Source organism: Mastomys coucha, unplaced genomic scaffold (assembly GCF_008632895.1).
Source record: "Mastomys coucha isolate ucsf_1 unplaced genomic scaffold, UCSF_Mcou_1 pScaffold22, whole genome shotgun sequence".
In the NCBI taxonomy this organism is placed as follows: Eukaryota; Metazoa; Chordata; class Mammalia; order Rodentia; family Muridae; genus Mastomys; species Mastomys coucha.
The window spans coordinates 82,942,075-82,955,928 of NW_022196905.1; the positions used below are offsets into that span (position 1 = coordinate 82,942,075).

Genomic DNA, 13,854 nt, shown 5'->3' on the forward strand with positions numbered 1-13,854 from the left:
GAATACATTGTTTAATAAAGTGATTATGAATGCATCAGGAATGTTGGCCCTGATTGGACAGTATCTGAATGGTTTCTTCAGTGTAGGGTCAAAGTGCATTGCCATAACCAGAAGAAGGACTGCAACAATCTTCCAATAGGCCCTCTGGACAGACACAGGATTCTAGTAATCAATGCAGTTGACCTCTGTATCATGGATATTGGATTATGTCACACTATGGGACAATAATGGCCTAGGGTTACAAAGGAAGAGTCAAGGGAGATTTAATCCTGGCTACCTCAAACATAGGGACTACATAGTTGGCTACCTCCCTTCTCCCAACCTGATGCCATAGAGCTAGCTACCCCACCATTAGAGAATTTATTAACCTGACAGTTATGAGGCTTCACTCCTTGTTTGATCTTAGAAGCTGTCAATTAATACATAACCAACTTCATTCAGTAGGATTATCAAATAATATTACTTACTCTATAGAGAACAAGACAATTACTTCCACTTCATTACCTAAGGCCAGTTTAGTAATGCAATAAATAAATAACAAGAAGGAAGGTGTATAAATACCATTGTTTGAATAGAGAATAATGTCCTATATAGAAAAATTTAAATGTACAAAAGTAATTAAACTATAGATTAAGTTAGAAAATTCTAAGATATAAAGTTAATTGGAGTCTATTACTTGATATATTATAGTGGCAAATAATTAGAAACTAAAACTCAAAAATTTGACATTTATCAAAGCACCAAAATCATTATATACTTCATGACTTCCCCAAAATATAAAAAATAATTTGGCCCTGTAAGTTACAAAACACTTCAGAAGAAAAAATGGCTTTAAATAAATGAGCAGAAATCTACACCATGTTCATAGGTTAGGAAATTTGATAATAATAAGATGATGACTCCTTTAAGATTGGATTGTGAATTTAATGGATCTGAAACAGAATTATAGTGAGATAAAAGGTTTTTTTAAGCTGACTCATCATTTATAGTATTTATTTGGATACAAATAAGTCTTAACTCAATTTTGAAATAGGATAAAATTAGTGGAAACACAGTATGTGACTTTAAGCCGTATTATCAAGCTACAATAGGAGGGACACTAGTCTAAAGAAAGACAAATAGGCTCTTGACGCCAAATAAAGTCCAGAAATAGATACATATGTATGGAACCACTTGAATTTTGATTACTGATCCCAAAAAAAATCCAATGGGAAAAAGTTAAAAATTTTTTTTTTCTTAGGTTAACTGGGTATTTGCATGGAGACAAAAGGCGACCAGTGAAGCTCAACCAATAAGTTGAACCATTCATAAAACTTTAAACATGGTTGAGTACACATGAACAATAAAACTAAGGCTAAAGAGTTTCAACAAGAATGTTGGGATAGAAATTGATTTCTTATATGGTACATTCAGAAATTTGATTCATCATAACATAAAAAGATATTATTTGAAATTGAAAATTCCTGTATGGAGACACACACCTGCAATCCCAGCTGTCAGAAAGCTCTGACTAGAGAATTGTTGGTTCATGACCAGCAAAGCGAAACACTGGCTCTATATGTAAGTAAGTAAGTAAGTAAGTAAGTAAATAAGTAAATAAGTACATAAATAAATAATCAAAACAATGAAATTTGAATCTGCAAACTGGTATAATGAGTAGCAATACATTTATCTATCAATTAAAATTTATTAAAAAATAAAATGGATCCAAACAAATGAGTTAAAATAATAAAAAATGGAAACAGACAAGATTACAAACACATTTCACAAAAAGATTTATGCATGACAAATGAGCATATGTGTGGAACATCAGCAGTAAACACAAAGTACCTACTAAAAGCCGGTCAATTATCACTAGTCATCAGATACTAAAGTTTTTACAGGAACAGTGGTAAGTTAGGCTATTTTAAAAATCTCTTACAGGTCTACTCCGTTAAACATATACATACTCTAATTAAATACACACATACTCTATGCTTTACCAGTTTTATTATTATATATGCTTATCGATAAAATAAAAATGCTGTGTGTGAAAATCTATCTCTGAGCTCAGCTTAAAATAACAGAGTCACTGGGATAGCCTTCACTCCATGCACTAGTGTTTGTGCTTATTGGAAAGTGGGCTCACCTGATTGATCTCCTGCTCCATATGGCTTGTATTACAGCTGGGAGTTCAACTAGAACTTTTAGCTGGAGTGCAGTGGTGCTTTACTATGTGGGCCGTGTACAGGATTTGAACCTCTCATAGCCCAGTAGGTAGCTTCTAAAAGGACATTTTCTAAAACACAGAGATATGAATTGCAGATGCTCTCTTAGATTATACAGTAGCATTTCTGTGAAACTCTATTGGTCCACAGAGACTATCCAAATTTTAAAAAATATAAAAATTCCATGTCCCATCTCACAACAGAGAGTGGTGATAACTTTAATTTGATATTTTTCCTACAACATATCTAAGAAATTTTATGATTGTGAGTATAGCCACACACTTGTGGAAGCAAGAGAACAACTTGGGGAATTGTTCATCTTCTTCTATCCTGGGGGCTTGAATTCAGGCTGTCAGTTTTGGCCACAGGCACCTTTACCCACTGAGCCATCTTATTGGCTCAATAATAGCCAACTTTCCAACTCTAAGGGGGAAATTATTCAAATCTACAAACATAGACAGATAAGTAAATAAAAATAAAAAATAAAAATAAATATCTACACATTTGTATAATTCACTTCATTGAATTATTCACTGAGTACTCAATAGAAAAAAGAAATATGCTCCAAATATTCACAATGACATGGATGAATCACAAGACTTTAAGTTGAACAAAAGGAGCCCTACACAAAAGATGCCATGGAACGGGCAAAACTAAAACTAAAAATAGTGGCTTCTTCTTTAGAAGAGAGATTTAATGGAAATAACACTCATTTTAGTGGAGAATGAAAATGTTTTGTCTAGAGTAATTGTTGATAGGTTTTAAATCTCATTAGACTGTCCCTTGAAGATGTGTGCATTTCTTTATGTGAATTTTAACCTTAATGTAAATATACTTACTATACAATTATTTTAAAAGTATTCATAGTTGTCCCATCTGTTTCTCCCAGTAGCTTTATAGGGGCCAGGGCTGGTATTAATAGTTTCATTTATTAAGGTGATAAATTACACAAGGTTATGCAGAAAATCAAAGGCATGACTAGATTGTGGCAAGATGCTATTAAGCACATGGTCTTTGCTATTTTTTTCCAGTAATAAGGAAAGCAGACTTGTGATTGTAGAGGAAATACATAGATTATGCACATAAACACATTAATATGCACAAATATACAGAATATGCATAATACAAATACAAGTAAGTATTCATGGTTGAAGAAGGATTTTTTTTCTATATAGAACCTCAACTTGAGTAATTACTTTATTTTTAAATCACCATAGAAGCCTGACTATATACTTTGATATACCTTTTATTTATCTATTTATTTATATGTCATTACTAATTGCTATCTTGTATAGCCATACTGTGACAGATGCCAGCCTTTTTGGCACATTCTAATACACCAACCACTACTATATTTTTCTTTTCTATGACATAATACCTTGTCATAACATTTATTGGTCTACTCTTAAATTTAAATTAAGCAACAAATAAGAAACTTTCCTTAAAGTACATTCTGTTCCAAAGAAGATGACTTAAAAGTCTAATTTACTAACAGCAAACTTTTTGGAAGTCAAATGACTCAGAATCAAATGCTGAAGCCAGTTAGTCAATCTATTCTTTAGAGAGAAGCATTCCCTAAAGTCCCAGTGGCTAACAACGTATTCATAATTTGACAATAGCTAAAATTTCTAGGATTTTGTGAGTTTGGGCTAGATATTGCAACACATTTTATATCAGTGAGAGCAATTTCCTAATTTCAGGTTCCTGTAAAATAATATTTGAATGTGCATGAAAGTAGTTATTCACCAGGGATTCATAACCAGAGTAAGAAAAGATTAGTGGTCATGACTCATCCTTAATACAAGTTTAAGGTTCATACATTCACTGCCTTGGACGTTATCAAGCACAAAGTGATTTTTTTTTCAGTAATAAGGAAAGCAGACTTGTGACTGTAGATGAAATACATGGATCATATGTATACATGAATATGTAATATGTACAAATATACATAATGTGCACAATATAAAAATACATATATCTACCTCAGTCCCTCCTGGGAGACCAGTACTGAAGTTTTACTGTATATTAAATGGGAGACATGTATTTATTTACACTGTGAGTCTCTGCCAAAAGGAAAAGAAAGAAAAAACATAGGCATGGAGGTAGTGGTGGTCAGATACTGCACTTGCTCTGAGGCTGAGAAGTCATGGCAGTGGTGGTTAGAAACCATGCAGCCAACAGCCATTACTAACCACAGTGCTAACAGTCTAACTTCCTTATAAAGGACTTTTACAGCATCATAAAGTTCTTTCTTAAAACTCATTAAAATTTTTAAAAATTATTCTATATATATACATATATATGTGTGTGTGTGTGTGTGTGTGCCCAGGATATACAAGTGTCCTTGGAGGCCAGAAGAAGACATTGGATCCCCTAGAATGGGAGTTATAGGGAGTCCTGAGCTGCCTGATATGGGTTCTAGGAATTGAAGTTGGGTTCTCTGTAATAGCAGCAAATATTCATTGCTCCCAAGCCCACTCATCAGCCCTTAAAATCAGCTAGAACAGCTACCACTGAAAAGATTTCTTCTTTTCCTTATATATTTATTTTTTGCTTGGCACAGAAAGAATTTCTGAGGAAACTATAGATTCTTCCTCTTCTGAGAGCCCAAAGCTTTCAGAACTATTTAAAACTTTATTTCCCATCTTTCTCCCCATATATATCACCTGGTATTGTTCACCGGAAGGTTTTAGGTTTAGACATCTACACAGACAGAGGCAGTGTGCTAGTGAGCCCATCGACCCAGAAACTGGCAAGGATCTGGTGAGGCTTGCAGCTATGGTGACTGCAAGCCTCAATGTGTGTGGGCTCAATTGAGGTTCACTGATTTACTTCTTTCTTATGTTGAATTAATCAGAAATGGATGGCAAGGAAATAATGGATAGTGGACAAAAGAAGCAAGGGGAGGAGGATCAGGAGGAGGAGGAGGAAGAGGAGGAAGAGGGGGAGGAAGAAGAGGAGGAGAAAGAGGAAGAGGAAAATATTCTTGACATTTAACTTAATGGTGAAGAAAATATGAAGCAAATCTATCCCCACAAAGTTATTGCCTCTTCACTGGGCGGTCAAACCCAGTATAGAGGGAGGAGGACAGATTTATGTCATTGCAAAGTTAACTCAAGAGTCACTGGCTTTTTCCTTCTGTGTGTGAAGAAGAGACCTGTCTACAGCTCATATAGACATATCAGTATCCATAATCACTGCACCAGCATAGTATTTCTTAAACACGACGTAAAGATTAGTGAATAGAAGGGAAAATGGAAATTTATCAAATTCTCTAAAAGGGCCCATCCCGTATCTTCAGTCACAAGATTCAAGATCACACTGATTGCTGGGAGAGAGCATTTTAGAATAACTGTCACACAACTGACAATCAGCACAGTGTAATTTAATCAGACTTTCATCTTTGTTGTCTTTCTCTAGAAATTTTAAGGTCACAGAAAATGGGTAACAGAGTCAATATAATTTTCATTTCTTTAATATCAAGGTTTTTTTTCCTGGATTCTCGGTAGTCTGGGCTGAATAGTGCAGAATATAAAGAATGAAAATTATCATTTGAATTTCCTTTGGGAATAAGAAATATATGATGGCCAACATAACAGTAAGCCAAACAAAAGAGCAGAGTTCTAGAAGTAGAGGGATTATTAACACATATCTGTCCTGTTCTGTTCTCTCTAATTTTAAGGTCTACTGTGAGAATACAGAACACTATAAAGGAAAACACGACCCTTACTCCACATCATCAGATCCTCACAGACCACCCAGTAATGAACTTGAAACACTACAGGTTATTGGAGGAATAGAAAGCATCAGTCTTGATTGTAGAATACACAGCAGACTTAAGGAAGGCAGAAGCTGCATTAATGGGAAGAGGCTTATAAACTGTTTCACGAAGCAGTTATAGTCAGAATAGCAGAAGCTCAATGACAACAGATGAAAGGGTGATGTTCAGATGGCTTTGCCAGAAAAGTATTTTTGGTTGACCTTACAAAGGGGAACGTTTGAGGTTACTTGGAAGTCTTTGGGACCTTGATATTGTTGAGCCCTTCAAGAATACACATAGGTTGACTGAGGAATTCAATGGTTTCAAATGCAGTGCAAGGCAGTGTGGTTAGGCAGACTACGGAGAGCCCCTCGGGGATGTGTGCCAACAATTCTTTTTTAAAATGTAGTTTGGAATCTGGAAACTATTAAAGCATTCTGGTAACAGATTGGCTAAGTGGCTCAACTTCCAATTCTGCATTTAATTATTTTTTACTGGCTTTGATTTCTGTAACTAACTAGCAGTGAAGAAAGTTTCTCTCATTTGTTTCAAAGAATCAGTGTGAGGTATGAATGTGGTTTGAGGCTACAAGCCATTTCAAGTGTTTCATTCATATTAAATAACTGTGGCATTAAACTAAAATTATATTATAATAGAAAATATTTAGGACTATAAGGCTGACAGTAGGGCTATTGGTCGCTTTATTATTGTTGGGAATAGCTAAAACAGCTTTCTTCTACTACTTGGATGCAGTGGGGTTAAGACTAGGACTTCACTTTAAATTGGTAACATAAAAGTAGCTATTGTAAAGTACTTTGAACCCACTGAGTGGCAATGTTGGCATTCTCAAACTCAAAGACTCTTTGGACCATCTACAGCCTTACATGTCCTTATATAAGTCAATGTCAAGGATGCCTACACAGGAGCCAGGCATGTCATTGGGCCAGAACAGTTTCAATGAAGGCCAGCTTAGGTTACATACTGCTTCCTGCTTAGGTTTGGCAACACAGCAGTCTACTTATAGAGCGGACTTTCTACTACCAGAGTGCCAGCTACAGAGGCCTTCTCTTTCACTTTCTCTGTTCTATAGGTAACCCATGATGAATGGATACAGGGAGAAATCCCTGCGACAGATGCACACCTGGAATAGTGTTAGGGGGAGCTGATGATGCTCTCATTTTGTAGCCTCTACACAGTCTTATCACTTTGTGCCCAAACTAATGTGTATGCTCAGTTATATTCAAAATACCTATTTGGAACTAATGTGTGTGTGTGTGTGTGTGTGTGTGTGTGTGTGTGTGTATGTGTACATGCACACATGTATACACACACCCTAAATATTCAATAGCTTATGTCACTAAACTATATTTTTTATGAAGTCTTAGCATAATGCAGCTTATTCTCTGTGCTTGAATTTAATTGTTCAATGTTTTTATGGCCACTTTTAAAAAATTTTGAAATTAATTTTATCTTTTGTCTGTAGATATATCCCAATCTCTAAACGGCCAATTTAATAAATCTATGGGCTGCTTGTTACAGATTGCCACTCCCCAGAAGGATGAAGGATTACATTTGTTGAGTCAGGTATGATGCTGATGGTATCAGGAAGCAGGTGGACTCAGAACTTCCCATTAGCGTCTCACAATATGATCACCAAACCTCCCAGCTTCCTTCACCTAGACTAAGTTTCCTTCCAGAATATAAGTTCAAAAGTCTAACACCACTTCCTGCTCAGCAATGGAGGTGTTCTTATTCCAAAAACAGATGAGCAGGGTGGATGGTGGTTCCCATGGTTACAGGGGACAAGAAAAACAATTTCCTTCCAGGACTATATTCGTAAGGCTGTCACATTTACAGACTTCCTCTGCCAGCCTACTACATGGCCAAAGGTTCAGAAAACCACCCAGAGGGGATCTGTTAAATCTCTATAAAGAAAGCTAATGCACCACTTAATGTTACAACCATGACTGCCCTGGCGCGAAGGCCTTTAGGTACAGGAAGACATCTCATCTTTCATCATCAGGTGGTCCCTCCAGATGCTAGAGTGTCCTGAACATCCTCTGATCAGCCGAACATTCCCTGAAGCCTCTGGGGAAAGCATCCCTCTCTCTGTACTCCAAGAGGTTGCTTGGAGGAAGGCAGAATGGATGCTATCTTGCTGGCAAACTGAATCAAACCCATGCACCAAACTCACAGAGAGTCCCACAGTGAAGTCCCTCAGCTGTTCCCTTAGCTTCTACAAGCTGTCAAATCCCCGTCTAATGTCTAAGGTGGAAGGAGAGCCACATTAGAAAACACAGCAAGGAGCCCCCCCCCCCCCCCCCCCCCCCCCCCCCCCCCCCCGTACTGCTTCAGGCTCCAGCACAGGACCAAACTGCTCCTAACAGAATAGCAAAGGGAAATGCCAGGTGCAAAGTACTTATCTTCCTCCCAAAGCCATTTGCTGGGTAATCTGTGAAGTTGCTTATTAAGCCAAATGATTACATGCACGGGGCTTCCACTAAGTAGCTTTTATTTTGAAGGCCAACTTGTTACTGGTTTATGTCAAAGTAAAAGCACTTTCATAGTTTCTTGGCTTTCAAAGCTGGCAGAATCCCAAAGAATCATTAAGTAACTCACATACAAAGAGAGGGCAAGATTTCTTTCTTTCTTTTGTTCTTTCTTTTTCTTTTCTTTCTTTTTTTTTCTAGTCAGGGATTACATTTCCTGAATAAAAACAGTCTTCATTTTTAAAACACACATTTCAAATGTATTTTTATTTATGAGCATGTGTGTATGTCTGCTTATCTGTATGTGCACCAAGTAGATGCAGATGCCCCAAGTAAGTCAAATGATGATGTGGGATTCCCTAGAACTGGGGCTAGAAGAGTTTGTGAGTCTCGTCCTGAGGGGGCGGGGGAGCTAGCCAAACCCTTGTTCTCTGCAACAGCAACCAATTGTCTTAACTGCTGGTTAAGAGAACTGCTGGTTAACTCCCAGGTGCCAACAATAGTGTTTGTAGTAATAACAGTTAAAGACCTGTGGAAGGTCAAAACTCCTTCAGTCTTCCTACAAGGAAAATAAGGGCATCCTCAGAGCTGTCCTCCTTGCTGTGCAAGCACGCCTTAGCTAGTCCTGATCCAGGAGAGGGAGAAATCCTCTAAAGGAGTCTGACTCGGAGCAGTAGCCTTAGGTTTCTGGGGCAGGACTACAGCATTCTCCTCTGATTTGGCAAAGGGCCACTCCTCCTAGCCATCCTCCCGCCCCAATCCCATTGTCCGGCCCCTCTGAGCCCCTAACTCCAAGTCTAGGGAATTTCCCAAGCATCTTCAAGCTCCAGTTTCCTGCCTGAAGGAAGAGACAAGAACAGATAAAAGGGGTGCAGCGGGTTTGAGAACACCATAGTGCTCTATAGAGCCCCAGTCTCCACACCTCCTCCAGCATATCCGAGCTGGTGCTCCCTGGTCCGGGATCTTGTCCACAATGAGCCTCCAGCTCCGCAGCTCCGCCGGCATCCCTAGCTCTTCCAGCTCGTCATTCACGCTGCTGGCTCCGCTGGCGTTTCTGTTACTGCTCACACTGCCGCAACAGCAGCAGCATCTAGCTGAAGGTGAGGGCGCTGTACCTGCGTGGCACAGGGTGTGTGACACACCCCAGGGGGCCATCGCAGTCAGCAGGTCCCAGGAGTGGGGGAAAGGGCTCTTCCAGCACCCCCCCCCCATAATCTTGTCTCCTTCACAGCTGCTCCTTCCTCAGCCAGAGCCGCAACAGAGCTGCGTTGTGTTTGCTTAACCATAACTCCAAAAATTAATCCCAAAATGATCGCTAATTTGGAGGTGATCCCTGCAGGTCCACAGTGCCCCACGGTGGAAGTCATGTGAGTTCTGATTGTGCTCTGGGTGCAGGAGGTCTTGGGAGATGGAATTCCAGGACACCCCCTACCCTCCTCCTACCCGGGGTCTTCAGTCACCCGGGCTCACCTGTGCATTCTCTTTTTTTCCCTCCACAGAGCTAATCTGAAGAACCAGAAGGAGGTCTGTCTGGACCCAGAAGCTCCTGTGATAAAGAAAATCATTCAGAAAATATTGGACAGGTACTTGCTTGGTTTTTGAGGTTTCTGCAGCGGGCAAGGTCGTTATTCTCCCTGTGTGAGGTGAGGTTCTGGTACCATGCTCTAAACTGGGCTTAGAATGAAGGGATTCAAGAAGGGAAAGTTGTTATTCTGGGATGTTGCAATAACCCAGAACTCATTACTCAGTGTGCGTGTGTGTGTGTGTGTGTGTGTGTGTGTGTGTGTGTGTTAGGATAAACTGAAGAATTTTAGTTACTGATATAATTCTTTTCTCAACAGTGAGAAAAAGAAAACTAAGAGGAATGCACATGCAGTGGAAAGATCGGCCAGTGTTCAGTAGAAAGATTTCTGAGGACTCTGACCCCAGGGAAGACAAGAAGGAAAGGCTGATTCTCTCCACCTATGGATTTTCTTTAGGAACTCCCTGCTTTGACAAGAAAAGGCAAACGATTGTCCCTGAAGCTTCCTGTTCATCTTATGAGTGTATTTAGCAAAATGTGTCCTATTCTTTCCTATCTGTTACACTATTAGAAATTATGGTACTTTAGTGTGTAAGTCAAGAATCATTGATTGTTAACCTTTCAAAATGTCTTGAATTGAAGGTGACTAGGTGAATATTGCATTGTCTGCAGACTATATATATATGTATATACATATATATGTATATATGTATATATATACATACATATATATATTTAGCATCTTTGTAATGTTCATGAGAAGGCAACACCCTCATCCTCTCTCTCATGAAATGGGAACCTCTTTTACTGCTGTTTCTTGGGTGTGTTAAGGAGCTTTCTTACATCTCAGCCTGGGGTGGCATATAACTTTTATGGTTTTAGAAAGCTGCTATGTCATGCAGAAACCTGTGTAGAATACATCTCCTTATTTAGAATTTCTAACTGTGTGAGTTCTAGAAGGATCAATGTGTTCTCATCTTATAATTTTAGACATTTGATGTCTTCTTCGTATGGCATAATGTCATGACTTACTCATCGAACTGTACACTATTTATTAACTAGTTTATTAGTGTGACTACTAGGACCACTAAGTATATATTTTAGATAGATGAAGAAGGTACTAAACAAGGAAATTCCTTACCTAATTTTCATAAAAAAATATTTAAAAGTTATTTCTAGTGAGAGAAACTTCAGCAAATATCTATGCTCTTAGAGTTTTGAAAATATACTTAACATGTTTGGATATGCATTGCCGAGATATTTAGATGTCTGTAGTGTATCTTTCAAAGAGTTTGCTTTGTTATAAGGAAATTAATGAATGTATCACATCTATTATTTTAAGACTACATTTTAAAGTATCTCACTTGTTTATATTACTCTTTTGAGAAAAATAAAGTATCTCTAGATCTCATTCGTGTTGTTTCTGGTTTCTTGTGATGGTGAATCTCATTATCTCGCATTCTACAGTATTTACGAAGTTAGCTCTACAGTTCCTTCCTTGGTTTGCAGAATGGTTTGTTCCCCTAATTCCTCGCACCATTTCAATCTCTAAACTCATCCCCCTTTTAGCTACCCCTCTAGGGCATCAGTAGCTTCTGGGGACCTTAGGAAAAAAAAAACAAATATGCTAAGACTTCCCCATCTTAAATCTTGGACCCACTCTTCGCTGTATTTTAGCTCTCATGTGAGTTCCAGATTTTCATACAGAAAAGGCGGAGGCCCCAGTTTGGTGCCTTGGGAGGCAGTAGAAACTCTGGAAGTTGGGGCCCACATGGGGATTTAGATCATAATAGGCATAGCTTTCAAGGGGAGGTGGGTAGCCCCAGCCCCTTAACTTCTTTTCTCCTACATAATCCCCATGGGTGGAAAGGTCTGTGCTCTCTGCACTCCTGTCAGAGATAAAGCGTTAAGGCTGATTCATCATGAAACCAAACCTCAAACCTTCAAACCTAGGTGCCAAATAGATTTTCTCTCCTTTCACCTATTTAAAGTTCGCCATAGAAGACATTGTTCCAGTGGCAGAGAGCTAATTAGCACACTCAGCATTTCCTAGACATAAAATAAATGTAACAAAAGCCCAGCAAGTAGGGTTGTGTCTCCGCTCAGGTTGTTCTTCTCAAGCTTTGCATCTCTCTCCTACTCTGTGCTGTTGGACGTTTGGTTCTCTAGCCTGGCTCATTCTGGCTCATTTGCTATGGCTCTACCTGCAAAGGGCTTGCTCCTTTTTTTGCCTACAGTTTGACGCCAGCAATACCTCTCATGACATTTTTCCTGGCCATTCCCAGCTCAGCATCTTTCAGATACAAGATAGACTAAGGTACAGCAAGTGTTGCTTTGTGCATCTTTCGGATACTAGATAACCTGAGGTACAGCAAATGTTGCTTTGTCATTGTCTGTGTATGGGTTTCACCATCCTAATCTACAGAGAACTCTCCTAAAGCAGATACTGAATTCTACCTTTCTCTGTATCCTCAATGTATGGCACAGACTGACTAAAGGAGTTAATAACAGCCCAACCCAAGTTATTGGATACTGCCCTAAAGTCAGTAATGTGGTTTATGGTCAGTATCTGACTCTTTCTACCTGTCTACAGGAAAGCTCCCAACCCATAGCATCTCCCCTAGAATTCATCTGACAGACTTCTATCCTTTCTCTCCTCCTCAAAAACAAACAAACAAACACACAAACCAAAACCCACTCTCTCCTATTCCCCACTAAATTAGGGCTCCTTTTTGTTTTCTCATAGGGTTTTGCATTTTTTCTTCGTAACATTTTGTATGCAAAGTGTTTAGTGTCTGTTTAGTCCAACATCACTGTGGTCTTCATGAGAGTAGAGTCAATGTCTGTCATGTTCAATGACAATGTCTGTCAAGTACTCTCTGCAGTTCCTGAGAGAGTACTTAGGGCACAGTAGATATTTAAATAGACTCATAATCTAGGCCAAAGAAGCTTAGTTCTCTCTTCAGCAAGGATAGTAATTTGTATAAATAGCCCATTTTTAGGAACAGCAAAGAATAATAATCTAACTCGTACACAAATGCATACCTGCTACAATTAAAATATGTTTACAGCAACATTGATATGTATTTTCATATACTGGTGTGTATTAATATATTATTAGCTATTTAAATCCTTGTTTTATTTATATTTAATCTCTCTGATGGCATATAAAATATCAACTCAACTGATAAATTTTCTACTATCATATGCTGATGTATCTGTGTAAAAGATAGAGGGAGACAGAGGAGGAAATTCAAAGATATAATACAGCTTAATGTGGCCTTAAAAGTATGCCTTTCCTTAAAAGTTTTTTTAGTGATATAGGAAAGCAGAAAACCTCTAAGTTATAAAAAGCAAACAAACAAACAAACAAAAACCAAGAAAACCATTAAACTTGAACAGTGGCTTCTTTAGTCTCTCAAATAACATGTTATTATCCCATGAGTTGTAGGAAACACCAAGAAACAAACCGGACTGCCAGGAATACTTGAACTCTAAATTCCAGTGTTTTGAACAGTCTTTTAATGAGAACGATCTCTTCCTGATTAAGTGCCCGAAAGTGATAAACAGAAACATAGCAAACACCCTTGGATGATGAAATACAAGTTTGTGAACAAAGAAACACTCCTAACTATTTTTTTCCCTTTGTTACCTGTGTGATTTTGTTGTTTCTTCTCCAAATGTGAACGGTAAATGTTTCATTTGTTTCTAGACCACAGATTCACTGGAGTTTGTACTGCCCTTGCAATTCTGGGTGCCATGGCTGTTCTCCAACTGGTCACTCTGTGGGGAACAAATGGGCTTTGGTATATTACCAAGGTGCAGTCTAGACAGCAGCTTCGGTATAGACAGCTGATTCCACCATATTACCAAGGT

General features: G+C 38.5%; 1 protein-coding gene across 1 annotated transcript; it reads left to right on the forward strand.

Annotated features, from left to right (window-relative positions):
• The first annotated feature begins 9,261 nt into the window (after positions 1-9,261).
• On the forward strand, positions 9,262-11,389 carry LOC116070638 (C-X-C motif chemokine 5-like). Its single transcript, XM_031342094.1, has 4 exons — positions 9,262-9,556; positions 9,688-9,823; positions 9,956-10,039; positions 10,298-11,389. Exons 1-4 carry the CDS (start codon positions 9,430-9,432, stop codon positions 10,356-10,358), a joined length of 408 nt encoding a protein of 135 aa, XP_031197954.1. The 5' UTR covers positions 9,262-9,429; the 3' UTR covers positions 10,359-11,389.
• Positions 11,390-13,854: the final 2,465 nt, after the last annotated feature.